The sequence below is a fragment of the Hyla sarda genome, chromosome 3 (genome assembly GCF_029499605.1).
Source record: "Hyla sarda isolate aHylSar1 chromosome 3, aHylSar1.hap1, whole genome shotgun sequence".
NCBI lineage: Eukaryota > Metazoa > Chordata > Amphibia > Anura > Hylidae > Hyla > Hyla sarda.
The window spans coordinates 345,147,114-345,174,982 of NC_079191.1; the positions used below are offsets into that span (position 1 = coordinate 345,147,114).

General features: G+C 48.2%; 1 protein-coding gene and 1 long non-coding RNA gene across 3 annotated transcripts in view; one reads left to right on the forward strand and one right to left on the reverse strand.

Annotated features, from left to right (window-relative positions):
* HNRNPLL (heterogeneous nuclear ribonucleoprotein L like) overlaps positions 1 to 27,869 on the reverse strand; it is a 253,232-nt gene that overhangs the window by 94,063 nt on the left and 131,300 nt on the right. Inside the window, exon 1 of one of the 2 annotated variants that reach the window (XM_056567442.1) lies at positions 6,605 to 6,897. The exons of the other annotated variant lie outside the window; for it this stretch is intronic. Coding sequence (XP_056423417.1) covers positions 6,605 to 6,775 — 171 coding nt within the window. The 5' untranslated portion in view covers positions 6,776 to 6,897. Of the gene's footprint in view, positions 1 to 6,604; positions 6,898 to 27,869 lie in introns of those variants that run through there. 2 annotated transcript variants of the gene reach the window in all.
* The window catches only part of LOC130362636 (uncharacterized), a 94,339-nt gene continuing 73,412 nt past the window's right edge, over positions 6,943 to 27,869 (forward strand). The window contains exon 1 of the long non-coding RNA XR_008891498.1: positions 6,943 to 7,056. This is a non-coding gene — a long non-coding RNA (uncharacterized LOC130362636). The remainder of the gene's footprint in view (positions 7,057 to 27,869) is intronic.

Sequence of the window (27,869 nt, forward strand, 5' to 3'; positions counted from 1 at the left end):
ATACAGGGAGGTATTACATGTTCTGTACTACTCTTAACCTATGCCACAGTTAGCTGCTCCTTTGGAAACCAAGTAAGGGCGGCTACATTTTACTTTCTTGTGACATTGTGTGTACTGTACAGGACCCCGAGTTATGGTCTTAACATACAATGGTTGTCCTGGAACCATTTAATATTTTAACGTGAGGGACCACTGTACTAATAATGGTGATGGTTTTTTTTAATCTGATGTGACACCGTTCCTAGCATTTGCTAAGCAGCTGAGCATCCTGCTCTGAATGTGTCTAAAACTGGCAAGCATCCATGGACCTGGGGTTGATAAACACACAGAATAAAAAGTCCTCACCCACAGCATTATTTAGTGCAAAATGCCTTATAAAGCCACATTATCACGAACAAGTATTAATGCCCCATTACTGTGTATTCATAGACAAAGTAACCACCGCCCCATTTCTCCCATGTCTCAGTACACGTAGTTTTGCAGAGACTTTACTGTGTTTGTTATCAGCACTTTAGCGGAAAGAAGCAGTCCTAGAAAATGTTTCTATGGCAAACCAAGATCAAATCACACATGTGAAAACTTAATTAAAAAGGTACTGTCATTCCAATAAACTTTGCATAAGTCAAAAGTATGAGAAACATTGAAACTGAAATTCCACAGTGTGAACGGGTCTCGCTGAAGACCCATTCACATTGATGATAATGTTCACAGCGTGGAAATCTACTTGCGGAATTCCGCAGGAATTCTGCAGTGTGAACATACCCTAAAAATCAGCTCAGTTTAGTCCTGTATTATTTAGTGCAGTGTTAGTCCTGATCAGGGAGGAGGGAAATAGGAGGGACAGTGCCTGGGAACACGCACTGCAGAGGAAGGCAGTACAGACAACTATATAACTAAAATTTGAACCCAGGGCTTTATACACAGTTTAGACTGCTCACTGCTTCCTTATCACACCTTTTATGTTGTGGCTGCTGCTGTTTAGGCAGTGTAAAAGACATAGGAGGTGCAGGATCTCTTCCTGTGTGTGCTGTGTATGGCAGACACCATAGAGGCTTGGCTCCACCCACCAGCTCTGGAAGAACTAAAAATTATAGATGAAGCCTAAAGAGCATAAATCTGTCTAAAATTACATATAAGGCCCCTTTCACACTATAGGTATCATCCTGTAAAAAAAAAAAAAAAAAAAAAACCTTGGTTATTACTCCCAGCAAAAAGTCCTGAAAACGGACGGCAAAAAATCCCATTCATGTCAAAGGGATTTTTTGAACATCCTTTTGCATCAGACATGTCCGTTTTTACTAATGTCAGTTATTTTTTCCACCACATAAGATGGAGCATGCACAAATTTTTGGTCCAGCAAATAAAACTAAAAAATAAAAACATTTTTTGAAAAACCGGACATTGAAGTCATGGGAACCGGATGTTAAAAAAAAAAAAATAAATAAATAAAACATCCGATATCAGTTAGGCTGGGTTCACACTACGTTTTCTCCCATACGGGAGCGCATACGGCAGGGGGGAGCTAAAAGCTCACGCTCCCGTATGTCACCGTATGTGCTCCCGTATGTCATTCATTTCAATGAGCCGACCGGAGTGAAACGTTCGGTCCGGTCGGCTCATTTTTGCGCCGTATGCGCTTTTACAACCGGACCTAAAACAGTGGTTGACCACAGTTTTAGGTCCGGTTGTAAAAGCGCATACGGCGCAAAAATGAGCCGACCGGACCGAACGTTTCACTCCGGTCGGCTCATTGAAATGAATGACATACGGGAGCGCATACGGTGACATACGGGAGCGCGAGATTTTAGCTTCCCCCTGCCGTATGCGCTCCCGTATGGGAGAAAACGTAGTGTGAACCCAGCCTTAGTCAGATTTTTTAACATCCTTTTTTTTGTACTGACCACACTTAGTACATCTTTACAAAAAAAGTGTTAAAAACCTGATTAAAAATAATGGATGATGGTCGTCAGTTATCATCCGTTATTACCAGTTATTGCATCCAGTTTTTTTTTCATCAGTTATTGTAAAATAACGGCAGTAAAAAAGCAGGATGATACCTGTAGTGTGAAAGGGGCCTTAAATTTATGAAGGGGAAAATAATCAAGAGGAAACGTTATGTAGAGGAAACGTTAACCAGTTGCCCATAGCAACCAATCAGATTGCCTCTTTCATTTTTCACAGGCCCTTTTCATATTGGAACAGATTTAACAAAGCAGTAAACATTTCCAATACTCAACTTAAAGGGGTACTCCCTTCCAAAGGATAGGGGATACGATGTCTGATCTCGGGGATCCCGCCACTGGGGACCACTGCAATCTCTCATGCAGCACCCACCTGTCTCAGTTGCACGAAATGATGATTGCTCCATGTCTGAAGACTAACGACCACGGGGCCGGAGTATCATGACGTCACACATCCGCCCCCTTGTGACGTCACGCCCCACCCCTTAAATGCAAGCCTATGGGAGGGGGCGTGATGTCTTAGGAGCGGAGTACCCCTTTAACCTATGCCTCCTGCAGCAGCTCTATGAATTGGTGCATTTTTAGGAGGAATGGAAGCAGATCTCACAGCCCGTTTGGAGCTATAGTTTGGCGGCTAAGACAGTGTGGAAAATTCATTATTAAGGCGCAGCGTCCTGTTGAAAGAGGACACTGCGATCAGGGAAGACCTCCTGAAGATATGGGTGCAGATGGGCAGCTAACAGGTCTCTATGGGGATTGTAGTATAACATCCAATGGTCCTAAGGCATGCCAGGAAAATGCTCCACAGACCATAAGATCACCACAAGTGGACTATTGGCAACCAATGGATACAGTTTTATGTATGCCAGAGGCAGATTAAAGGGGTACTCCACTGGCCAGCATTTGGAACTAATTGTTCTGAACGCTCAGGGATGTGGAAATCCTATCGCCCGATGCCCAGGACATGTAGTTCCAGGTGTTGGGCAGGTGAATTTTTCATACATTTAGCCTTGTATCGGGCTAGCAGGGCCGGACCGACTTTATTTTTATAAGGCCGGTGTGAGGTGCAGACTGATGGGAGGAGCGGGCGCAGACTTGCATGGGACGCAAGTCTGCACCTCACACCGGCGCTCAGGGTGTACAGAGCGGGCTCCTGACTCGAGCCCCGGCTGATTTCAGATATTGCGGCTGGCTATTAACCTTTTAGATCACCGCTGTCGGCGGAGTCTAAAGGTTTCTTATAAACATCCCTGGTGGTCTAGTAGGGTTGATCATCCCCCCCCCCCCCCCATGCAGCACGCGACCACGGGGGGGGGGGGATGAGTTGCATCCACTATGGAGGTAGCAGGAGGGCTTACCTCTGCATTCACGGCTGCCCCCATAGATCTGCATTTGATTGAGCCTGCCTTGAACAGGCCCAACCAAATGAACACAGATCAATGGAGTTTAATAGAACTACATTGATCTGTATGAGGAATCTAATGATTCCTCCTAATGAAGTATATTAAAAAAAAAAGTTTAATACAAGGTTTAAAAAAAAAAAACACCCATTAACCCCTTCCATATTAAAAGTTCATATCACCCCCCTTTTCCCATATAAAAAATATGTAAACATAATAAAAATAAAGCATATTCGCTATTGGCGTGTGAATAATTGTCCGAATTATTAAAAAATATATCCCGTACAGTCAATGGAGTTCACGTAAAAAAACAAATCATAGAATTTAGTTTTTTTATGTTTATAACATCATATCCCAGAAAAAAGTAAAAAGTGTTCAAAAAATCCGATGAATATCAAAATGGTACCGATACATACAGCAGATTACGGCTCAAAAATTGAGCCCTTATACAGCCCAGTATAAGGAAAAATAAAAATGTTATAGGGGTCAGGAATTATTTTTTTTAATAAAGAAAAAAAAAAATTGGTATTGGTATCAGGCCGACCTAAAGTATTAAAATAATGTGTAAGTTTGACCACAAGGTGAATAGAGAAAAAAAAAGAAAACCCCCAAATTTACATACTATTTTGATTAAATTATTTTATCTACCAGGGCAAGTGGATTTTCATGAGGGGCAAGTAGAGTGCGCTCCGTTTTAGTCCCTTGGACAAGTAGTATTTATATATATATTTTTTTTTATTTCCACACCCCTGACGCTGTTTTTACGCCATGGGGGTTGGCGACGCCCCTTGGCCATGACATCACGAGGGGCGTGGCAGACCCCCGCAGCATAAAAACAGCGTTCGGAACATTTAGTTCTGTATTCTGGCCAGTGGAGTACCCCTTTAAGCCATCTATATAGTTCAGCAGGAAATTGGATTCGTCTCTCCAGATGGCCTTCTGCCATGTGTCTAAGATCCACTGTTGTCCCTCCTTGGCCCATGTAAAGCTTTGTTTGCAATGGTGAGGAGTAATCGGAGGTATCCTTGTTGGTCTTCAACTATCAATGCCAGTCAATGCCACGTAAGCCTTATGGTTATTGTAGAAATCTGTGCCATTTGCCTGCTGTATTACTGCTAGGTCAGTTGGTTCACTGTGGTATGTCATTGCTGAGATAACAAACATGCCACCCACATGTGGCCTGCCGCTGTGTGATCTTTTGTCAGATGTCTTTCCACAGTTAATCCAGTTCTTGTGCACTCTTGATATATTGGTTCAGTAACAGCCAAAAAGACTGGATGCACCAGAGGCCGAATGAGAACAATATTGTTTATCTGCTCCTAATACAGAATAGGCTGTGATCATTGATACAGATAGAACATAACAATGCATCTATTATCCCTATATGGTGAGTACAGCACACGTCTTGCTTATGTTCCACATGTGTCTGTACAAGTCATCATGCCTGCAGCCGTACATGAGGAATCATGTTCAGCTCCCATGTATAACCATGCATTGCTTAGTGCTGGAATACAGTGTGTGAACTACTACTACTTCACTTATAGCAGAATGTTTCCGTTATGAGAATGGCGATGCTGATGATGCTACATTGTCACTACTGCATGTGATGCACTGGGGGTAGTGCCCAGCATGTGCCATCTGTGAATACAGAGTAGCATACCCAGCATGTTCCATCTGTAAATAAAGAGGAGGATGCCCAGTTGTGGATACAAAAGAGGATGCCCATCATAAGCCATATATGAATACAAAGGAAGATGCCCAGCTGTAGACACAAAGGAGGATGCCTGATATTTGCCAGCTGTGGATACAGAGGAGGATGCCCGGCATGGGCCAGCTGTGATTACAGAGTAGAATGCCTAATATTTGCCAGCTGTGGGCACAGGGGAGGATGTCCTGTATGTGCCAGCTGTAGATACAGAAGAGGATATCCAGCATGTGCCAACTGTGAATACAGATGAAGATGCCCAGCTGTGAATACATAAGAGGATATCCAGCATGTGCCAACTGTGAATACAGATGAAGATGCCCAGCTGTGAATACATAAGAGGATGTCCAGCATGTGCCATTTGTGGACACAGAGGAGGAGGGTGTCCAGCCGTGGACACAGAGGAGGAGGGTGTCCAGCCGTGGACACAGAGGAGGAGGATGCCCAGCCGTGGACACAGAGGAGGAGGATGCCCAGCCGTGGACACAGAGGAGGAGGATGCCCAGCCGTGGACACAGAGGAGGAGGGTGCCCAGCCGTGGACACAGAGGAGGAGGGTGCCCAGCCGTGGACACAGAGGAGGAGGGTGCCCAGCCGTGGACACAGAGGAGGAGGGTGCCCAGCCGTGGACACAGAGGAGGAGGGTGCCCAGCCGTGGACACAGAGGAGGAGGATGCCCAGCCGTGGACACAGAGGAGGAGGATGCCCAGCCGTGGACACAGAGGAGGAGGGTGCCCAGCCGTGGACACAGAGGAGGAGGGTGCCCAGCCGTGGACACAGAGGAGGAGGGTGCCCAGCCGTGGACACAGAGGAGGAGGGTGCCCAGCCGTGGACACAGAGGAGGAGGGTGCCCAGCCGTGGACACAGAGGAGGAGGGTGCCCAGCCGTGGACACAGAGGAGGAGGGTGCCCAGCCGTGGACACAGAGGAGGAGGATGCCCAGCCGTGGACACAGAGGAGGAGGATGCCCAGCCGTGGACACAGAGGAGGATGCCCAGCCGTGGACACAGAGGAGGATGCCCAGCCGTGGACACAGAGGAGGAGGGTGCCCAGCCGTGGACACAGAGGAGGATGCCCAGCCGTGGACACAGAGGAGGATGCCCAGCCGTGGACACAGAGGAGGAGGGTGCCCAGCCGTGGACACAGAGGAGGAGGGTGCCCAGCCGTGGACACAGAGGAGGATGCCCAGCCGTGGACACAAAGGAGGAGGGTGTCCAGCCGTGGACACAGAGGAGGATGCCCAGCACATATACAGATGACACCAAGGTCCATACCTCACAGAGCATCACTACAATACATATAGGAACTTGTGTGTCAGTGAGCGCTCTCCATCACATGCATAGGAAGTCTACTGTACCTTATAGAAGTTATAAAACTGGACGTGACTAGACACAAAACATCAATAAAAGAAAAGACTTTATACAATAGAACAAGATTCATATTCCCCGAAAACAGAACAAGCAATGCTCCAGCACTGACACCAATGCAGGCAGATGTTACCCTGCACCCCAGTACACAGCAGAACACACGTCTATATTACCCCATGGCTGGCTGAGTCCCGAGCAGCGCCCTCTGTGGTGGTGGTATAGGACTCGTCCTGCTCCTCTGAGGTATAGTCCAGCTCCCCGTCCTCCTGGTTGCTCTTCAGCCTCTTGGGCTGACTCTCGTATTCGCCCTCCTCGTTCTGCTCAGAGGATGAAGAAGACGACATGACTGCGGCGCCTTTGTCCCGCACTGACTGACACTACACACTCACCGTCCATCCAACCGGGAGCGGGGCGGGCCTAACAGAATGGGCGTGGCCTGTCAGCCCTTTGCTTCTGCTGAATTTGTAGGAACCTTACGCAGCTTCACGGGGCGGAGCTGGAAGATAACAGCCACGCCCCCATAGTCTGCCTTTTTCTATTGGAAAGCTTGTTGCCATGGCGATCGTGTCTTTTGCTCGCCGCTAGATGTAATGGCGGCGGGGTGGTGACAGACACAATGTGCAATGTGCGTTTTTTTTACACCATCATCTACCCACTGCAATGGAATTATCTTTTTACAGTTCAGTAAAATCTCCCATAGTGGACACCTCCCAATAGAGGATACATTCCAATAGCAGACAGTTTTTAATTCCCTGGCAGAGTCCATAAGACTATATGGGGGGTGTAGGGTATATGGGGTGTAGCTGTGCGGTAATTAATGGGTGTCTGATTAACCCCTTCTATTCGTGACGCCAGGGTGAGGGCTCCTCTGCAATGCTTGTCCTACCGCCACCTTTCCCAAGAGCGATAGGGAGGTATGCTGAATGTCCACAACCGGAGAGTTTGCTGAAAACAGTCGAAACTTTTACTGAAGATTTTATGCAAGCTTCATAACCGGAACAGGCTCTATACAGGCAAATCGTACAAACAAATAGAAAAGAGCAAAACAGACAATGATACCACACCAGAAAATAATCAAAAAATGCTTAATTATCAAAAATTACATATATCTGACACACTTAAAAACATTTAAAAAGGAGGTCCAAAGACCAAATGGGACCACCCTGAGCCACAGAGAGGGACCCCAGAACTAATCTGGCGATTCCCCCTCAGTTGCGCCCCTGAGGAAGTCACCTAGAGTGACGGAACGCGTGGGGACTGAGGGTCTTGTTGGGGGGGACACCCGCTTCTCAGATGACAGTGTGACGTATATTCAATTGTGCCTCTGACCATATGATGCTTGTTTGTTAGACCTATATTGTTGTTGTTGTTGTAGCTGCTCTATATTTCCTCATGGCAATTTCTTGCATTATTGTAGATTAAGCTTTGGTATTCATTATCTTCATTTGATATTTATTGTGAATTGCATAGTAGCAGCCATTTGTATTTATTGCAGTTTATTTCTGTGGGGCCATTGGTCAATAGAGAGGATTAAGTTTACACTTATAGACTAGCAATTATATACGTGTCCTTGCTTTCTGAGGGGGAACGGCCAGATTAGTTCTGGGGTCCCTCTCTTTGGCTCAGGGTGGTTCCATTTGGTCTTTGGACCTCCTTTTTAAATGTTTTTAAGTGTGTCAGATATATGCAATTTTTGATAATACAGCTATTTTTGATTATTTTCTGGTGTGCTATCATTGTCTGCTTTGCTCTTTTCTATTTGTTTGCACGATTTGCATACAAGCAGAGATAAGCACCCAATTGTTTGATTATTGTTTGAGGTAGAGCCCACTTTTTTGTAATACAAATCTATACAGGCAAAGCCTCTTAGAGATTGACAGTGGTTGGGACCTTATGCGTTTTAGAGTCCGTGGACTGATATGCGCTGTTCCGCTGGATTTAGGGGATTTAGTTGAGGTCCGGCAGTCACAATAGCTTTAGCGGGGATTTAGTTTAGGACTCACGGTTTGATTGAGGCTGAGGCCGGCAGGCTTCAGGCCTAGAGTGTCTTTGTAAGTTGCGCAGATCCGTCCTGATAGTCCGGCATCCACGAGAGCAGCAACCCAAGGGGGTGATAATTGGCTACAGCTCTCTTATATGGGCAGGGGCTGGACTTAAGCTCATTGGTCCAATACTTCTGTCAATCATCTTTACAAAGGGTTATGGGTAAACATGTGACCCAAGGACCTCCAAAGGTCCTCCAACATACCATAGAGGAATTAACATAGTCACATGACCGAAGGTCCTGCGACACTACCAAGGTAAGCATACTAATATACATTATATTAAATATATACATTATTAAATATGTACACATAAACATTATAATATTAGAGAAGAGGAGGCGACTAGGGGCTGTCCCACCTGGGGGACCCTACCTGAACATAGTAACTCTGACTTTGGGGACCACCATACAAGGTACGGTATGCAATACGGTACCGGGACACCTCAGGGGACATTCCCAATATCGGATACAGGCACACCCAATAGGGGACAAAACACTCTCAATAGGGGACAAAACACTCCTGATAGGGGACAACCAGGCTAATGTGCTGGCCCTACCTTGTACACAGGGTTGCCATGGTACACCCAATACCCCAGTAAGGGGTCCAGGCCCCCAATACACCCTCCTATAGAAGCCCCAGCATAGAAGCAGAAGATCGATGTTTAAACAGTGGTCTCCTGCTTCTGTAAGTCCGTCGGCCACATCATTCACCCCCTCCTTCCCCCAAGGGTACCATTTTATTCCCCTTTGCCAAATCATCCCCCCCCCCCTTTCCAGGCTTGTCGCTAAAGGACAGGCAAACCAAGCAATTGTTTGGGGCCTCGAGCTGGCCTGGGGCTCCAAGCAGAGCCGGTGTATGTTGTGCTTCCTTTAAGGCTGCAGCCACCTGAGCGCTCTATAGAGAGCATCAGGCGGCTGCAGCACTCCTGGTCACCTTCTGAGTTCCTCCCCTTCCCTTTAGCGTAGCCGAGCTCCTCTTCCTCCTGGCTGTCAGTCTGGCCGCGTACAGGAGCAGGCCCGGACTGGCCATCGGCCGTCTTCCTGCCCCTATCCTGGTTGGGCAGCTCGCCCTGTCCGCCGGCAGGGCTTGCAGTGCAAGAGCCTGGAGCGGCAGGTAGAGACTAAAGCCACTCGGCCTCCGGCTCCTATTTTCTCTATCGGCTCCATTGGGGGACACAGACCATGGGTGTATGCTGCTGTCACTAGGAGGTTTGACACTATGGCAACAAAGAAAGTCGGCTCCTCCCAGCAGGATATACCCGCCTCCAGGCCCTGAGCTAATCAGTTTTAGCTTAGTGTCTGAAGGAGGTGGACATGGTCTGGAATTCTCCAGACCAGGTCTTATGTTTCATTATTTTGCTAGTTAGGGATGTATTCGTTTTTTATTCCTTTTTCTTTCATGTTTTCAGGTGGGGACTCAGGAACTGCGGCTCACTGTTTCCCCATTGCGATTGAGGGGGCACAGACATTGCGTATATGTGCTGTTAACCCCCTCTCGCCAACGGTCAGCACCTGGGGTTGTACCTCATCGGTCCGGGTCCCCCTATTCCCTGCTCGCCTCGCTCGCACATGGTAGCTCGGCATGATGCAGGTGACAGAAAGCTGACTGAAGTCCTCACAGAAGACTCCATTAGGTAAGTTCTTCTGACTGAGGTTAGTATATATTCCCTTTCTCCCTTAGGTGCAGACTTGCAACCTCTGGAGAACCTCAGTTTTTGGCCCAGCTTTCAGGGCTAATGGGGCTGGCCTGGATGAGGGGCTTTATCTTTATTTCTGGGCGAGCAGTGGCATTTTTGGATGAAGGGGCTCAGTTTATTCACATGCGGCTTATGTGTGTGTGTTTTTACTTATGGGGCTGACAGGCGCGGCGTTTAATCTGTACGGGCGCATGAAGCGCCGACTTACTTTCACTTTCGGCAGCAGACTGCTACCGGCGGATATGTGTCTCGCCCGCTCACTCCTCCGCGAGCGCATATGCGAATGACATGTGCGCTCGGGACAAGGAGCGGTCGCCATTACTCTATTTCTTCTCGGCACTTCGGCGGCCGGGGCACTTTAGCTCCGCCCACAGGGCCGCCGGAGCTTACAGGAGGCGCAAATTGTCCTCTAATCAGCGCTGTGCGCGTGATTGTAGGTGGCAGGGGCAATCAGCAATGTCCCTGCTCCTGGCACGCCCCTCTCTGGCTATTAGCTGATTTCTCTCCCTCTCTATCTACACTAGAGCGGAGTTCTCCTCACAGCAGCTGCCCTGGGGACACAAACTCGGGTGAGAGAGTTCTTTTTTCATTATGTCCGTACCCAGAACTGTTCCTCCCTCTAAACAGACAACTGGAGCGTTAGTTTACCATTTTGTCTGTAAGAGCTGTAATTCCAAAATGCCTGGTTCTGCTGAACCCACTTGCTCTGCCTGCTCCACTGCTCCCCCTGGCACCCCCGGATGCTCTTTCAGTCCCGGTGGATTCGGCCGCCCCTCCAGCCTCGCCCCTCCAGCCTGGGATTCTTCCCTATCCCAGTATATGGCTGACTTGACTCAAGTCTCCCATTCGGTGGCTGATGCCTCCCGTGACGTGGTGTTTGCCTTGAAGAGGTCTGCCCTACGCCGGCCCTCTAAAGGGTCTCGCTCCTCTTCTCCACATGCTTCACGCTCTCACAAGCATACTAGGGGTGCTTCTTCGGACTCTTCCATGGAGTCTTCAGGTAGACGTGGGTGCTCCTCTTGTGGGTCCCGCCCCCCTGTGTCATCTGGTCACAAACGTCACTCCTCCAGAGGACGTTCCCGGAGTCGCTGCTCTGCCTCGCCAGAGCCGCGTACCCGATCAGGGCCGCCCCCCCTCCAGGGCTGCCTCCACTCGTTCACATTCTCCTGGTGAACTGGAGGATGAGGATTCCTAATCGGCATCTGACTCAGAGGACCGCTCGGATACAGTTGAAACGGTAAACTCATTGGTTGCGGCCATAAGAGACACCTTTCACTTAGAGGACCCAGGATCTTCGGATGTGGTACTTGAAGTATCCTTTCATCGTGCTAAACCAGCACCTCAAATGTTCAGCTCTCACGCTGAATTTCACACCCTTCTGGAATCTGCATGGAGACATCCTGACAAGAGGTTCCCGGGAATGAAGAATGTTCAAGCGTGTTATCCATTCGCCAAGGACCTTGTCTCTAAGGTGGTTTCCCCTCCCTCGGTGGATCCACCAGTTTCCCGCCTCTCGAAGGCTACTACACTGCCCCTAGCAGACGCGGCTGCATTCAAGGATCCGACGAACAAGAAGGTGGAGTCCTTAGCGAAGTTTGCCTCTGAAGCAGCAGGCTCTTCCCTGCTTCCCACCTTCGCCTCTGCATGGGTGTTTAAGGCCCTTACGGTGTGGTGCTCACAACTCCGTCAGGGTATCCTGGCGGGATCCTCCCCAGAGGATCTGTCTGCTTTGATTCTCCGATGCTCTAAAGCTGGGGACTTTCTGTGTACAGCTTCCATGCAGTCAGCCCGTTGTGCTGCCTTTGCTGTTGGTCACCTAGCGGCCCTCCGCCGTTCCATGTGGCTTAAGGCGTGGGATGTGGATGCCGCCACCAAAAGGTCTCTCACCGAGCTTCCTTTTACGGGTACCCGTCTTTTTGGCAAGCGCCTTGACGAGATTATCGCTGAGGCGACGGGGGGGGGGTAAGAGCTCCTTGTTGCCTCAAAATAAGGCTCACACTACTTCCCAGAGGAAGTCCTCTTCCTTCCGGTCCTTTCGGACTTTTGGCCCCAATAAGGGGTCTGGGCAGGCACCTTCGCGGGACAAGAAGGCTCCCTCGTTCCGGGCGCACCCGTCTTGGAAGTCGGACACCAACCGTTCTGGCCGTTTTGCGGCCATATCGGGCAGCCGCAAACCCACTTCCGCATGAAGTGAAGCCCCCACCCGCAGATTTTTCTTGGGTGGGAGGCTGTCTCTTACTTTTTCAAGACATCTGGACCACACACATTCAGGACTCCTGGGTCAGGGACGTGGTGTCCAACGGATACCGCATCAAATTTGCCTCCCTTCCGAGGGATCGATTTTTTCAGTCCCGGGCCCCCCGGTCTCCTTCTCTTGCGAAGCAGTTTCGGGGTCATTGTCCCCATTCCTCCCGGGGAACGTTTTCGGGGTTTCTATTCCAATCTTTTTGTGATCCCCAAGAAGGGCGGTTCTGTGCGGCCAATCTTGGACCTCAAGCGTCTCAACCGTCATCTTCTCATCCGCCACTTCCGAATGGAATCTCTCTGTTCAGTAGTGGCATCCATGGAACAAGGGGAGTTTCTTTCTTTTGGTGGACATCAAGGATGCCTACCTCCATGTTCCAATATTTCCCGGCCATCAGCGGTACCTCCGCTTTGCAGTTCCGGAGGGGCATTTTCAATTCGTAGCCCTCCCCTTTGGTCTGGCCACTGCTCCTGGGGTCTTTACCAAGATCCTTGTGCCGGTGATACCCCTGTTGCGGTCAAGAGGAATCTCAGTGATCCCTTACCTGGATGACCTTCTCATCAAGGCTCCCACCAGTATCCAGACTCTGGAGAATGTGAATCTCACTCTCCAGACCTTGGATCGCTTTGGGTGGATGATCAACCGGGACAAGTCTGTCCTCTCTCCCACCCAATCTCTGATCTTCTTGGAACTTCTATTCAACACGGCCTCTGCCCGGATTTGCCTTCCACTGTACAAACGTCTGACTCTCCACATTTGCATGGAAGTTTTGGATCAGATGGTAGCGGCCATGGAGGTCGTACCTTTTGCCCAGTTTCATTACCGCCCCCTTGGTGATTCTTTCTCGATGGGACAGATCTCCTCTGTCTCTCGATCGCAAGACTGCTCTCCCTCATCGGATCAGTCAGTCTCTACTCTGGTGGCTCCACTCCCCCCTTCTTCTTCAGGGACGATCATTTCTTCCCCTCCACTGGCAGGTGGTTACAACAGATGTCAGTCTTTCGGGCTGGGGCGGCGTGTTCAGGGACTGGACGGTTCAATGCCTCTGGTCTCCCCGGGAAGCCCTTCTTCCGATAAACATTTTGGAACTGAGGGCGATTCTTCTTTGTCTTCTTCATTGGGAGTCCCTGCTTCAGACCCGCCCTGTCCGCGTCCAGTCGGACAACGCCATGGCCGTAGCTTACATCAATCGGCAAGGCGGCACTCGCAACTCGGCAGCCATGGCCGAGGTGACAAAGATTCTCCTCTGGGCGGAAAACAAGGTTCCGGCCATTTCAGCGATTCACATTCCAGGTGTGCTTAACTGGGAAGCAGACTTCCTCAGCCGGTCCTCAGCCGATCCCAGCGAGTGGTCTCTACATCCGGAGGTCTTCGCGCAGATCTGCGACCTCTGGGGCATTCCAGACGTGGACCTCTTCGTGTCTCGGCACAATCGGAAGATTCTTCCATTTGTGTCAAAGTCCCGGGACCCCCTGGCTCTAGCCGTGGACGCCCTAGTGATTCCTTGGGCGGGGTTTGCCCTGCCCTATCTGTTCCCTCCTTTTCCGCTCCTTCTCAGGGTTCTGAGGAAGCTCAAAGCGGAGGGCGTTTCCGCCATGCTGGTAGCTCCAGATTGGCCCCGAAGCACGTGGTACGCCGACGTAGTCAGGCTCCTGGACTACGCTCCGTTGCGCCTTCCACTTCGTCTGAACCTGCTGTCTCAGAGTCCTCTTTGCCACCCCAATTTACAGTCGCTGCATTTGACGGCGTGGCGGTTGAGACCGCGGTTTTGAGAGCCCGTGGTTTCTCTTCTCAAGTCATTCGCACCATGCTCAGGGCTTGTAAGCCCTCCTCGGCAAAAATTTACCACCGTACCTGGCGGTCTTATTTTCCTTGGTGTGAAGCTCAGGGTTTTTCTCCTGTTACCTTTTCCGTTCCCTGTCTTCTCTCCTTTTTGCAGTCGGGATTGGTACAGGGGTTGGCTCTCCGCTCCCTCAAGGGTCAGGTTTCGGCCCTTTCTATTCTTTTTCAGTGTCCTCTGGCTTCCAATTCTCATGTCCGGACCTTCCTTCAAGGAGTGGCACATGCTGCCCCTCCTTATCGGTCTCCTTCTCCTCCTTGGGACTTAAATCTGGTTCTAGGTGTCCTCCAAGGTCCCCCTTTTGAACCTCTTAGGGAAGTGCCCTTGCGCCTTCTTTCCTGGAAAGTGGCATTTCTGATAGCTATCACCTCCATTATGAGAGTGTCCGATTCGGCAGCTCTCTCCTGCCATTCTCCGTTTCTGGTGATTCACCAGGACAAGGTTGTTTTCCGGCCAGATCCTTCCTTTTTGCCTAAGGTCGTTTCGTCAATGTCCTTTCATCTCAATGAGGACATTGTCCTTCCGTCCTTTTGTCCTCCTCCTTCTCATCCTAAGGAGCGATTGCTCCACAAACTGGATGGGGTTCGGGCTGTTAGGTCCTACCTCTCTATCACCTCTTCCTTTCGTCAGTGCTGTAGGGGGAAGGGTTTTTGGCTCATTCTACCCGTTCTGTTGGTGCATCCTGGGCTCTCCAGAACAAAGCCTCGGCCTCGCAGATTTGCAAAGTGGCTACCTGGTCGTCTTTGCACACTTTCTTGAAGTTCTACCGGGTTCATACCTTCGCATCGGCTGATGCTAATCTGGGCCGAAAGGTGCTGCAGGCGGCAGTGGAACACTGCTGGGAGGAGCCGATTTTCTTTGTTGCCATAGTGTCAAACCTCCTAGTGAGAGTAGCATACACCCATGGTCTGTGTCCCCCAATGGATCCTTCGAGAAAGAGATTTTACGGTAAGCATAAAAAATCTCCTTTTTGTGCCCGGCTTACCTGTAGTTTCCCCACTCAGGACGTCCCCACCCCCAGTTAAGTGCCATACAACTACGCGCTGGGGATACTACCTGCCTACTGGGGGGCAGGGGGTTAATCTGGGGATACTACCTGCCTTCTGGGGGGAGGGGTTAATCTGGGGATACTACCTGCCTACTGGGGGAAGGGGGTTAATCTGGGGATACTACCTGCCTACTGGGGGAAGGGGGTTAATCTGGGGGTACTACCTGCCTACTGGGGGGAGGAGGTTAATCTGGGGGTATTACCTGCCTACTGGGGGAGTGGGTTAATCTGGGGGTACTACCTGTCTATGGGGGGGGGGGCTCCATGTCTATTTTGCTTGGGGCCCCCAAATTTCTTCAAACGGCCCTGCCCTTTTTAACCCCCTTTGCCACATTATTTCCTCTAACCCTCTGTGCAAATTCATCATCCCATCTTTACCACCCCCTGTGCCATTTCATTCCCCCTTTACCCCCCTGTGCCACTTCATAAAGAGGGGGGTGATGAATTTACATGGAGAGTAATAAATAGGGAGTGAAATCGCACGGGGAGGGGGGGATCAAGGGGAAATTATGTGGCATAGAGGGTAAGGGGGGATAATTTGGCACAAGGCATGGTGGAATAAGGTGGCACAGGGTATAAAAGGGGAGTGAAAGGATATGGGGGTAGGGATAAGGGGTGATTAAACAGCACTGGGAGATTCTACTGTAATATTGCTTTTTATCATGTTTTATGGGTAAATATACTCTGGAGTGAAAGTTTTTTGAGACTTTTTTCCCAATAGGAGACATCTCTCAAGATGCTGAAGAGATGAGTTTTGTCTGGAAGAAGTTGACATAGCAGTCTGATCTGGGTGGAGAAGAAAAGGAAAGAGGATCAGAATAGATGTCATCCATACCTCGCAACCATCCCAGATCTGGCGGGACATTCCTTATGAGGCATCTACAGTTAAATGTGGAGCTCTGTGCAAAGTTTAACAGGGTGAAGAGCTATTGGCTCCTCACCCTGTCAATCACTATTGTGCTCGCTGGCTACATTTAGCCAGTTTACACAAGAGGTCGGGCCAAGATCTTTCTCTGCACTCCGGTGCACTGGTGACATCAACAGATGCTGGAGCGCAGAGGTAGAGGAAAGAAGAGGCCATGCTGCGGGAGCTGCTGTAAAGAAGAGGACTTTCAGGGAGGAAGACGGCCGCAGGAGGTATGTATAAATTTGTGCATGCTGGCGGGCGGGGGCGGATGGGCTGGATGAATAGATAAGGGATTAGTGTGCTGCTGCCGCCTACTATGGGGAATCTGCTGCCTACTATGGGGGAATCTGCCGCCTACTATGGGGGGGGGGGACATCTGCTGCCTACTATGGGTGGAATCTGCTGGCAATCTAATGTGGGCGACTTTTGCTGCCTACCTAATGTGGTGGTCTTTTGCTGCCTACCTAATGTGGGAGATATCTGCTGTTACCCACTCTACTAAGAGAGGCATTATAGTTATTGGAAAAGTGCGGAGCCTAAAATGTTTTTTTCTCACCATGTTCTCCAGAGAGTTGTAGCCGAAAGAAATCATCATGGCGTCTGAGCTGGAGAAGAAAAAGGAAAGTGACCAACTCTGATCAGAGAAGACTTCACCTGATATAACTGTATGTAATCACTTATATGGTCTGTAGTGGTAATTGTGGTAAGCTTGTGGGGGGTATAGGGTATATGGGGTGTAGCTGTGCAGTGATGAAAGGGTGCTGGTTTAACCCTTAACTGTCCAGACGCCAGGGTGAGGGCTCCTCTGTATATGCTTGTCCTATCGCCACTCGTCCCAAGAGCGATAGGGAGGTATAATAAATGTCCACAACCGGAGGTTTCAGAAAACTGTTGGAACTTTTACTGCAGGTTTTATGCAAAATTAAACAGGAACAGTCTTTGTACAATTAGAGTCTATGAGGATCCTGACAGTTGGTTGGGACCTTGTGAGTTTTAAGCTCAGGAGATTTATATGCGCTGTTCAACTGGATTTAGGGGATTGAGTTTAGGTCCAGCAGTCACGCGGACTTTAGCGGGGAGTTGTATTATTACTCACAGTTTGGTATTATCAGGGTTCGGCCTGGTCTTGTCTTTGAAAGTTGCACGGATCTCTACTCTATGCTAGTCCGGAATCCAAGAGAGCGAGGATTGGCTGGCAGCTCCCTTCTATGTGCAGGGGCTGGCCTTGAGCTCATTGGTCCATACCATCTGTCAATCACTTTACAAGGAATTATGGTCTAAACATGTGACCACACACGTGACCTAGGAAGGTCCTTTAACATACCATAATAGAATTAACATGTCGTGTGACCTAAGGTCCTGCAACACTATATTCACAATTAAATATACATGTAAACATCACAAAATTAAAGAAGGATGAGGTGACTAGGGGCTATCCCACTAGGAGGACCCTACTGGAATGAAGTAACTCTGACCATACGGTACCGGGACACCACATAATGATGGGGTTGTTGTCAGTCACCTGATATAACTGTATGTAATCATTTATATGGTCTGTAGTAGTAATGATGGGGGTTGTTGTCAGTCACCTGATATAACTGTATGTAATCAATTATATGGTCTGTAGTGGTAATGATGGGGGTTGTTGTCAGTCACCTGATATAACTGTAGGAAATCATTTATATGGTCTGTAGTAGTAATGATGGGGGTTGTTGTCAGTCACCTGATATATCTGGATGTAATCACTTATATGGTCTGTAGTAGTAATGATGGGGGTTGTTGTCAGTCACCTGATATAACTGTATGTAATCAATTATATGGTCTGTAGTGGTAATGATGGGATTGTTGTCAGTCACCTGATATAACTGTATGTAATCATTTATATGGTCTGTAGTAGTAATGATGGGGGTTGTTGTCAGTCACCTGATATATCTGGATGTAATCACTTATATGGTCTGTAGTGGTAATGATGGGGGTTGTTGTCAGTCACCTGATATAACTGTATGTAATCACTTATATGGTCTGTAGTAGTAATGATGGGGGTTGTTGTCAGTCACCTGATATATCTGGATGTAATCACTTATATGGTCTGTAGTAGTAATGATGGGGGTTGTTGTCAGTCACCTGATATAACTGTATGTAATCAATTATATGGTCTGTAGTGGTAATGATGGGGGTTGTTGTCAGTCACCTGATATAACTGTATGTAATCTCTTATATGGTTTCTAGTGGTAATGATGGGATTGTTGTCAGTCACCTGATATAACTGTATGTAATCTCTTATATGGTCTGTAGTGATAATGATGGGAGTTGTTGTCAGTCACCTGATATAACTATATGTAATCTCTTATATGGTTTCTAGTGGTAATGATGGGGGTTGTTGTCAGTCACCTGATATAACTGTATGTCATCTCTTATTTGGTTTCTAGTTGTAATGATGAGGGTTGTTGTCAGTCACCTGATATAACTGTATGTAATCTCTTATATGGTCTGTAGTGGTAATGATGGTGGTTGTTGTCAGTCACCTGATATAACTGTATGTAATCTCTTATATGATCTGTAGTGGTAATGATGGGGGTTGTTGTCAGTCACCTGATATATCTGGATGTAATCACTTATATGGTCTGTAGTGGTAATGATGGGGGTTGTTGTCTGTCACCTGATATAACTGTATGTAATCACTTATATGGTCTGTAGTTGTAATGATGGGGGTTGTTGTCAGTCACCTGATATAACTGTATATAATCTCTTATATGGTTTCTAGTGGTAATGATGGGATTGTTGTCAGTCACCTGATATAACTGTATGTAATCTCTTATATGATCTGTAGTGGTAATGATAGGGGTTGTATTCAGTCCCCTTATATAACTGTATGTAATCACTTATATGGTCTGTAGTAGTAATGATGGGGGTTGTTGTGAGTCACCTGATATAACTGTATGTAATCACTTATATGGTCTGTAGTAGTAATGATGGGGGTTGTTGTCAGTCACCTGGTATAACTGTATGTAATCACTTATATGGTCTGTAGTAGTAATGATGGGGGTTGTTGTCAGTCACCTGATATATCTGGATGTAATCACTTATATGGTCTGTAGTGGTAATGATGGGGGTTGTTGTCAGTCACCTGGTATAACTGTATGTAATCACTTATATGGTCTGTAGTAGTAATGATGAGGGTTGTTGTCAGTCTGTCAGTATAGGAGGTCTTTATTGCTGTTAATGGTGTATTCACATGTACAGTATTCTGCGCAGATTTGATGCACAAGATTTTCAGCTACATATTTCAATGTAAATTAAATGAGTAAATACAGCTTCCACTCCTGCGTAGAATACTGTACATGTGAATAGACCCTAAAGAGGTATTCCCATTCTGCAGCTGCAGACTTGGTTAGGGCGTGGCTGAGGGTGTGGTTAGGGGTGTGGCTTGGCAAAAGTTGGGAGCTATGTGTCATCTTTGGGTCACTGGATGTAACTGTAATCACTTATTTGGTATACAGATCCTGGTTACAGCTCTTATGTACCTCTATATGGCAATATGTATGGTGTATGGTAGTGTTATTCATGGTGTAGCGGTACGTTTGGTCCCTTACTGGCAACACACTGGTAAAACTAGCAGTGTGCATTAGTTACATCACCTTCTAAGACCTTTTTCATTTTGCCACTGACAAAGTTGTATTAAAGGGGTATTCCGGGTTTATACATGTTATCCCCTATCCAAAGCATAGGGGATAAGATGTATGATCGCAGGGGTCCCGCCTCTGGGGACCCCCGCGATCTTGGTGCAGCATTCAACCCTCATCACGCCCCCTACCATAGACATGAATCGTGGGGGTGTGTAGTGACGTCACGTCCCCGTCTTGGAAGCAGCGCCCGGCACAGAATTTTTTTTTTATAAGACAAGTTGTACTTTTCACTGACACTTTTTATTTTAGCATATAATAATAATTTTGTGGGACAATATTATTTTGGAGCACACAATACGGTATAACTGACATGCAAACTTTATTCTATGAGTCAGTATAATTCCAATTATATTAAACATGGATCATTTATGTTTTATTTATGACATTGATAGTCATGAGTAGAGGATCAGCTGGTGATACTGTTTAATAAGTAGGCTGCCATGTCTGTCGTATCTCGTCATAGAGTTGCATTGCACACCGTTCAACAGTTTCAGTGCTGTTACCCAAGTTGGGTTCAGACTAGAGCCCTGCACAGTACTGTTTTTTTCAATCCCACTCCCATCAATTTTCTGACCATCCCCGCCAGCTCCCGCAGGGTGTTTGCTCCGCTCCTTCCCGCTCCCGCAACATTTGTGTCCAATCCTGCCCGCTCCTGCTAAAATGTTTGTCCAATGCCGCCAGCTCCCGCTAACATAGGAATGTACAGACACTATGGTGCAATGCTCTGCACATTCACCCCATGTACAGCAGTGTATGTAGTACGTTTTATATAGGTTTTATTTTATTTTACTACTTTGAGAAAATTATAACTACATGCACCAAAATTAGTATGCTCAAAATGGTCCTATTCTGACCCCTTATATCTTTTAATTTTTCGTATACAGGGTTGTATGAGGGCTCATTTCTTGCGCTGTGGTCTGTAGTTTTTATTGGTATCATTTTTGTTTTGATTGGACTTTTTGATCGCTTTTTATTATTTTGTTATGGCCAGTTTGTGGAGGACCCAACAAGAAGTGATGCCTTGTTGGATCTGATCATTTCCAACAACGCAGAGCTGGTTGGTAATGTAACTGTGCGGGAAAACCTTGGTAATAGCGAACACAATATAGTTACTTTTGACTTAAAATGTAGAAAACTAACACAGGCGGGGAAGGCAAAAACATATAACTTTAAAAAGGCAAACTTCCCTGGGCTGAGAGCTGCACTACAGGACATAGACTGGGGGGAGGTGTTGTCAAATACTGATACAGAAGGTAAATGGGACATCTTTAAATCAACTCTAAATAACTATACAGCTAAATATATACCAAAGGGGAACAAATATAAACGATTAAAACTAAATCCTACATGGCTGACAAATGATGTTAAAAGAGCAATAAACAACAAAAAAATAGCCTTCAAAAAATACAAATCTGATGGGTCAGCTATAACATTTAAACAGTACAAAGAGCTTAATAAAATCTGTAAAAATGTAATAAAAACAGCAAAAATTCAAAATGAGAGACAGGTGGCCAAAGAAAGCAAAACTAATCCTAAATATTTTTTTAGATATATAAATGCAAAAAAAACAAGGACAGAGCATGTAGGACCCCTTAATAATGATAATGGGGAGGTTGTCACAGGCGATCAAGAGAAAGCGGAGCTACTGAATGGGTTCTTTAGTTCTGTATACACTATGGAAAAAGGAGCTGACATTGGCCAGGTCAGTGCTGGTAACACATCATGTAATGTACTGAACTGGCTTAATGTAGAGATGGTACAAGGTAAGTTAAGTAATATAAATGTAAGCAAATCCCCAGGGCCAGATGGACTACACCCAAGAGTTCTTAGAGAGGTAAGTTCAGTAATATCTGTACCCCTGTTCATGATATTTAGAGATTCTCTGGTGTCTGGTATTGTGCCAAGGGACTGGCGCAAGGCGAATGTGGTGCCAATCTTCAAAAAGGGCTCTAGCTCTTCCCCAGGAAACTATAGACCGGTAAGTTTAACTTGCATTGTGGGTAAATTGTTTGAAGGACTTATAAGGGATTACATACAGGAATACATAGGGGATAATAGTATTATAAGTGATGGCCAGCATGGGTTTACTAAGGATAGAAGTTGTCAAACCAATCTAATTTGCTTTTATGAAGAGGTGAGTAGAAGCCTTGACAGAGGAATGGCTGTGGATATAGTGTTTCTGGATTTTGCTAAAGCGTTTGATACTGTCCCTCATAGACGTCTGACAGGTAAGTTAAGGTCTTTGGGTTTGGAAATTTTAGTTTGTAACTGGATTGAACACTGGCTCATGGATCGTACCCAGAGAGTGGTGGTCAATGATTCGTACTCTGATTGGTCCCCGGTTATTAGTGGTGTACCCCAAGGTTCTGTACTGGGACCGCTGTTGTTTAATTTATTTATCAATGATATGAGGATGGTATTAACAGCTCTGTTTCTATCTTTGCAGATGACACCAAGCTTTGTAGCACGGTACAGTCTATAGAGGATGTGCATAAGTTACAAAATGACTTGGATAGACTAAGTGTCTGGGCATCCACTTGGCAAATGAGGTTCAATGTGGATAAATGTAAAGTTATGCATCTGGGTACTAATAACCTGCATGCATCGTATGTCTTAGAGGGGATTAAACTGGCAGAGTCACTGGTAGAGAAGGATCTGGGTGTACTTGTAGATCACAGACTACAGAATAGCATACAATGTCAGGCTGCTGCTTCCAAAGCCAGCAAGATATTGTCATGTATCAAAAGAGGTGTGGACTCAAGGGACAGGGACATAATACTCCCCCTTTATAAAGCATTGGTACGGCCTCACCTGGAATATGCTGTTCAGTTTTGGGCACCTGTCCATAAAAGGGACACTGCGGAGTTGGAAAGGGTGCAGAGACGCGCGACTAAACTAATATGGGGCATGGAACATCTTAGCTATGAGGAGCGATTAAAGGAGTTACAATTGTTTAGTCTTGAGAAGAGACGTTTAAGGGGGGATATGATAAACGTATATAAGTATATTAATGGCCCATACAAAAAATATGGAGAAAAACTGTTCCAGGTTAAACCCCCCCAAAGGACGAGGGGGCACTCCCTCCGTCTGGAGAAGAAAAAGTTTAGTCTCAAGGGGCGACATGCCTTCTTTACCGTGAGGACTGTGAATTTATGGAACGGTCTACCTCAGGAACTGGTCACAGCAGGAACAATTAACAGCTTTAAAACAGGATTAAATACATTCATGGAACAAAATAACATTAATGCTTATGAAGAAATATAAAATCCCATCCCTTCCCCAATATCGGGCCACACCCCTACCCCTTAATTCCCTGGTTGAACTTGATGGACATATGTCTTTTTTCGACCGTACTAACTATGTAACTATGTAACTATGAAGTGACAAAAAATGCGCAATTTTGGACTTTAGTATTTTTTAACATGTACCGTATATACTTGAGTATAAGTCGAGTTTTTCAGCACGATTTTTCGTGCTGAAAACACCCCCCTCGGCTTATACTCGAGTGAACTCTCCACCCGCAGTGGTCTTCAACCTGCAGACCTCCAGAGGTTTCAAAACTACAACTCCCAGCAAGCCCGGGCAGCCATCGGCTGTCCGGGCTTGCTGGGAGTTGTAGTTTTGAAACCTCCGGAGGTCCGCAGGTTGAAGACCACTGCGGCCTTCGACATCATCCAGCCCCCTCTCACCCCCTTTAGTTCTGTACAGTACTCACCTCCGCTCGGCGCTGGTCCGGTGCTGCAGGACTGTCCGGTGAGGAGGTCGTCCGGTAGGATAGTGGTTCCGGGCTGCTATCTTCACCGGGGAGGCCTCTTCTAAGCGCTTCGGGCCCGGCCCCAGAATAGTCACGTTGCCTTGACAACGACGCAGAGGTACGTTCATTGCCAACGTACTTCTGTGTCATCGTCCAGGCAACGCCTCTATTCTGGGCCCGCAGCGCGGAGAAGAGGCGCCCCCGGTGAAGATAGCAGCCCGGAACCACTATCCCACCGGACCACCTCCTCTCCGGACAGTCCTGCAGCACCGGACCAGCGCCGAGCGGAGGGGAGTACTGTACAGAACTAAAGGGGGTGGGAGGGGGCTGGATGATGTCGAAGGCCGCAGTGGTCTTCAACCTGCGGACCTCCGGAGGTTTCAAAACTACAACTCCCAGCAAGCCCGGACAGCCGATGGCTGCCCGGGCTTGCTGGGTGTTGTAGTTTTGAAACCTCTGGAGGTCCGCAGGTTGAAGACCACTGCGGGCGGATGATGACAAGAGGATGATGAAGGGGGGGGGGGGGTGTGGGATGATGACAAGAGGATGATGAAGGGGGGGTGTGGGATGATGAAGGGGGGTGGGGATGATGACAAGGGGATGATGAAGGGGGGGTGTGGGATGATTACAAGGGGATGATGAAGGGGGTGGGGATGATGACAAGGGGATGATGAAGGGGGGTGGGGATGATGAAGGGGGGGGTGTGGGATGATGATGAAGGGGGGTGGGGATGATGACAAGGGGATGATAAAGGGGGGTTGGGATGATGACAAGGGGATGATGAAGGGGGGGGGGGTGGTGTGGGATGATGACAGGTGATGATGATGAGGGTCTGGATGATGACAGGCGGTGATGATGATGAGGATGTTAATGACGGGGGTCTGGATGATGACAGGGGGGGATGATGTATTTCCCACCCTAGGCTTATACTCGAGTCAATAACTTTTCCTGGGATTTTGGGTTGAAATTAGGGGTCTCGGCTTATACTCGGGTCGGCTTATACTCGAGTATATACGGTACTCTATCGACCGTGCAATTTAATTAACATTATTTAATTAACATTATTTAATAGTATTATTATTTAATAGTTCAGACATGTACGCACAACGGTGATACCACATCCCAGGGCACGCTGCTCTACCACATTCCAGGGTAGGCTGAGCGCGTGCTCTGAGTTCATAAAATGGCGGCACGATGACAGCGGCAGGAGGAGACAAGACTGGGAGGAGCACATCTTGGCCTTTACATCACCCAATACTTAAACTTTATATAGGATTATTCGTTAGGCCTTCTTACAAGTTTCGATATCATGATGTTCTATCTCTACCCCCATACCAAAAACCATCAAGTGGGGAGCTAGGTTGTCTCTACATAATAGCCTGACAACGATAAGTAGACCCCTTCTCAAGGGATAGATTACTACATGTCCCTCAGGACAAAGCCATTGATAACCCGCCTATATTTTTCCCCTAGCAGCCGCCACCATCCTCGACATTCATTAGATGTTTGGATATTAGCAACAGTTCACGGTCTTGACCCCCCACACACACATATCAGGCCATGCCTTCCGTATAGACACTGTATCAATAGCATCCTGACATTCCATGCTGGTCATGTTATTAAGGCTGTTACGCCGAGCGCTCCGGGTCCCCGCTCCTCCCCGGAGCGCTCGCTTCACTCTCCCCGCGGCAGCGCTCCGGTCACGTCCTCTGACCCGGGGCGCTGCGATTCCGCTGCCAGCCGGGATGCGATTCGCGATGCGGGTAGCGCCCGCTCGCGATGCGCACCCCGGCTCCCCTACCTGACTCGCTCTCCGTCTGTTCTGTCCCGGCGCGCGCGGCCCCGCTCCCTAGGGCGCGCGCGCGCCGGGTCTCTGCGATTTAAAGGGCCACTGCGCCGCTGATTGGCGCAGTGGTTCCAATTAGTGTTTACACCTGTGCACTTCCTATATCACCTCACTTCCCCTTCACTCCCTCGCCGGATCTTGTTGCCTTAGTGCCAGTGAAAGCGTTCCTTGTGTGTTCCTTGCCTGTGTTTCCAGACCTTCTGCCGTTGCCCCTGACTACGATCCTTGCTGCCTGCCCCGACCTTCTGCTACGTCCGACCTTGCTTTTGCCTACTCCCTTGTACCGCGCCTATCTTCAGCAGCCAGAGAGGTGAGCCGTTGCTAGTGGATACGACCTGGTCACTACCGCCGCAGCAAGACCATCCCGCTTTGCGGCGGGCTCTGGTGAAAACCAGTAGTGGCTTAGAACCGGTCCACTAGCACGGTCCACGCCAATCCCTCTCTGGCACAGAGGATCCACTACCTGCCAGCCGGCATCGTGACAGTAGATCCGGCCATGGATCCCGCTGAAGTTCCTCTGCCAGTTGTCGCTGACCTCACCACGGTGGTCGCCCAGCAGTCACAACAGATAGCGCAACAAGGCCAACAGCTGTCTCAACTGACCGTTATGCTACAACAGTTACTACCACAGCTTCAGCAGTCATCTCCTCCGCCAGCTCCTGCACCTCCTCCGCAGCGAGTGGCCGCTCCTGGGATACGCTTATCCTTGCCGGATAAATTTGATGGGGACTCTAAGTTTTGCCGTGGCTTTCTTTCCCAATGTTCCCTGCATCTGGAGATGATGTCGGACCTGTTTCCCACTGAAAGGTCTAAGGTGGCTTTCGTAGTCAGCCTTCTGTCCGGAAAAGCCCTGTCATGGGCCACACCGCTCTGGGACCGCAATGACCCCGTCACTGCCTCTGTACACTCCTTCTCGGAAATCCGAAGTGTCTTTGAGGAACCTGCCCGAGCCTCTTCTGCTGAGACTGCCCTGTTGAACCTGGTCCAGGGTAATTCTTCCGTTGGCGAGTATGCCGTACAATTCCGTACTCTTGCTTCAGAATTGTCCTGGAATAATGAGGCCCTCTGCGCGACCTTCAAAAAAGGCCTATCCAGCAACATTAAAGATGTTCTGGCCGCACGAGAAATTCCTGCTAATCTACATGAACTTATTCACCTAGCCACTCGCATTGACATGCGTTTTTCCGAAAGGCGTCAGGAACTCCGCCAAGATATGGACTCTGTTCGCACGAGGCGTTTCTTCTCCTCGGCTCCTCTCTCCTCTGGTCCCCTGCAATCTGTTCCTGTGCCTCCCGCCGTGGAGGCTATGCAGGTCGACCGGTCTCGCCTGACACCTCAAGAGAGGACACGACGCCGTATGGAGAACCTCTGCCTGTACTGTGCTAGTACCGAACACTTCCTGAGAGATTGTCCTATCCGTCCTCCCCGCCTGGAAAGACGTACGCTGACTCCGCACAAAGGTGAGACAGTCCTTGATGTCTACTCAGCTTCTCCACGTCTTACTGTGCCTGTGCGGATGTCTGCCTCTGCCTTCTCCTTCTCTACAGTGGCCTTCTTGGACTCTGGATCTGCAGGAAATTTTATTTTGGCCTCTCTCGTCAACAGGTTCAACATCCCGGTGACCAGTCTCGCCAGACCCCTCTACATCAATTGTGTAAATAATGAAAGATTGGACTGTACCATACGTTTCCGCACGGAGCCCCTTCTTATGAGCATCGGATCTCATCATGAGAGGATTGAACTTTTGGTCCTCCCCAATTGCACCTCGGAAATTCTCCTTGGACTTCCCTGGCTTCAACTTCATTCCCCTACCCTGGATTGGTCCACTGGGGAGATCAAGAGTTGGGGGTCCTCTTGTTCCAAGAACTGTCTAAAACCGGTTCCCAGTAACCCTTGCCGTAACTCTGTGGTTCCTCCAGTAACCGGTCTCCCTAAGGCCTATATGGACTTCGCGGATGTTTTCTGCAAAAAACAAGCTGAGACTCTACCTCCTCACAGGCCTTATGATTGCCCTATCGACCTCCTCCCGGGCACTACTCCACCCCGGGGCAGAATTTATCCTCTCTCTGCCCCAGAGACTCTTGCCATGTCCGAATACGTCCAGGAGAATCTAAAAAAGGGCTTTATCCGTAAATCCTCCTCTCCTGCCGGAGCCGGATTTTTCTTTGTGTCCAAAAAGGATGGCTCCCTACGTCCTTGCATTGACTACCGCGGTCTTAATAAAATCACGGTTAAGAACCGCTACCCCTTACCCCTCATCTCTGAACTCTTTGATCGCCTCCAAGGTGCCCACATCTTCACTAAATTGGACTTAAGAGGCGCCTATAACCTCATCCGCATCAGAGAGGGGGACGAGTGGAAAACGGCATTT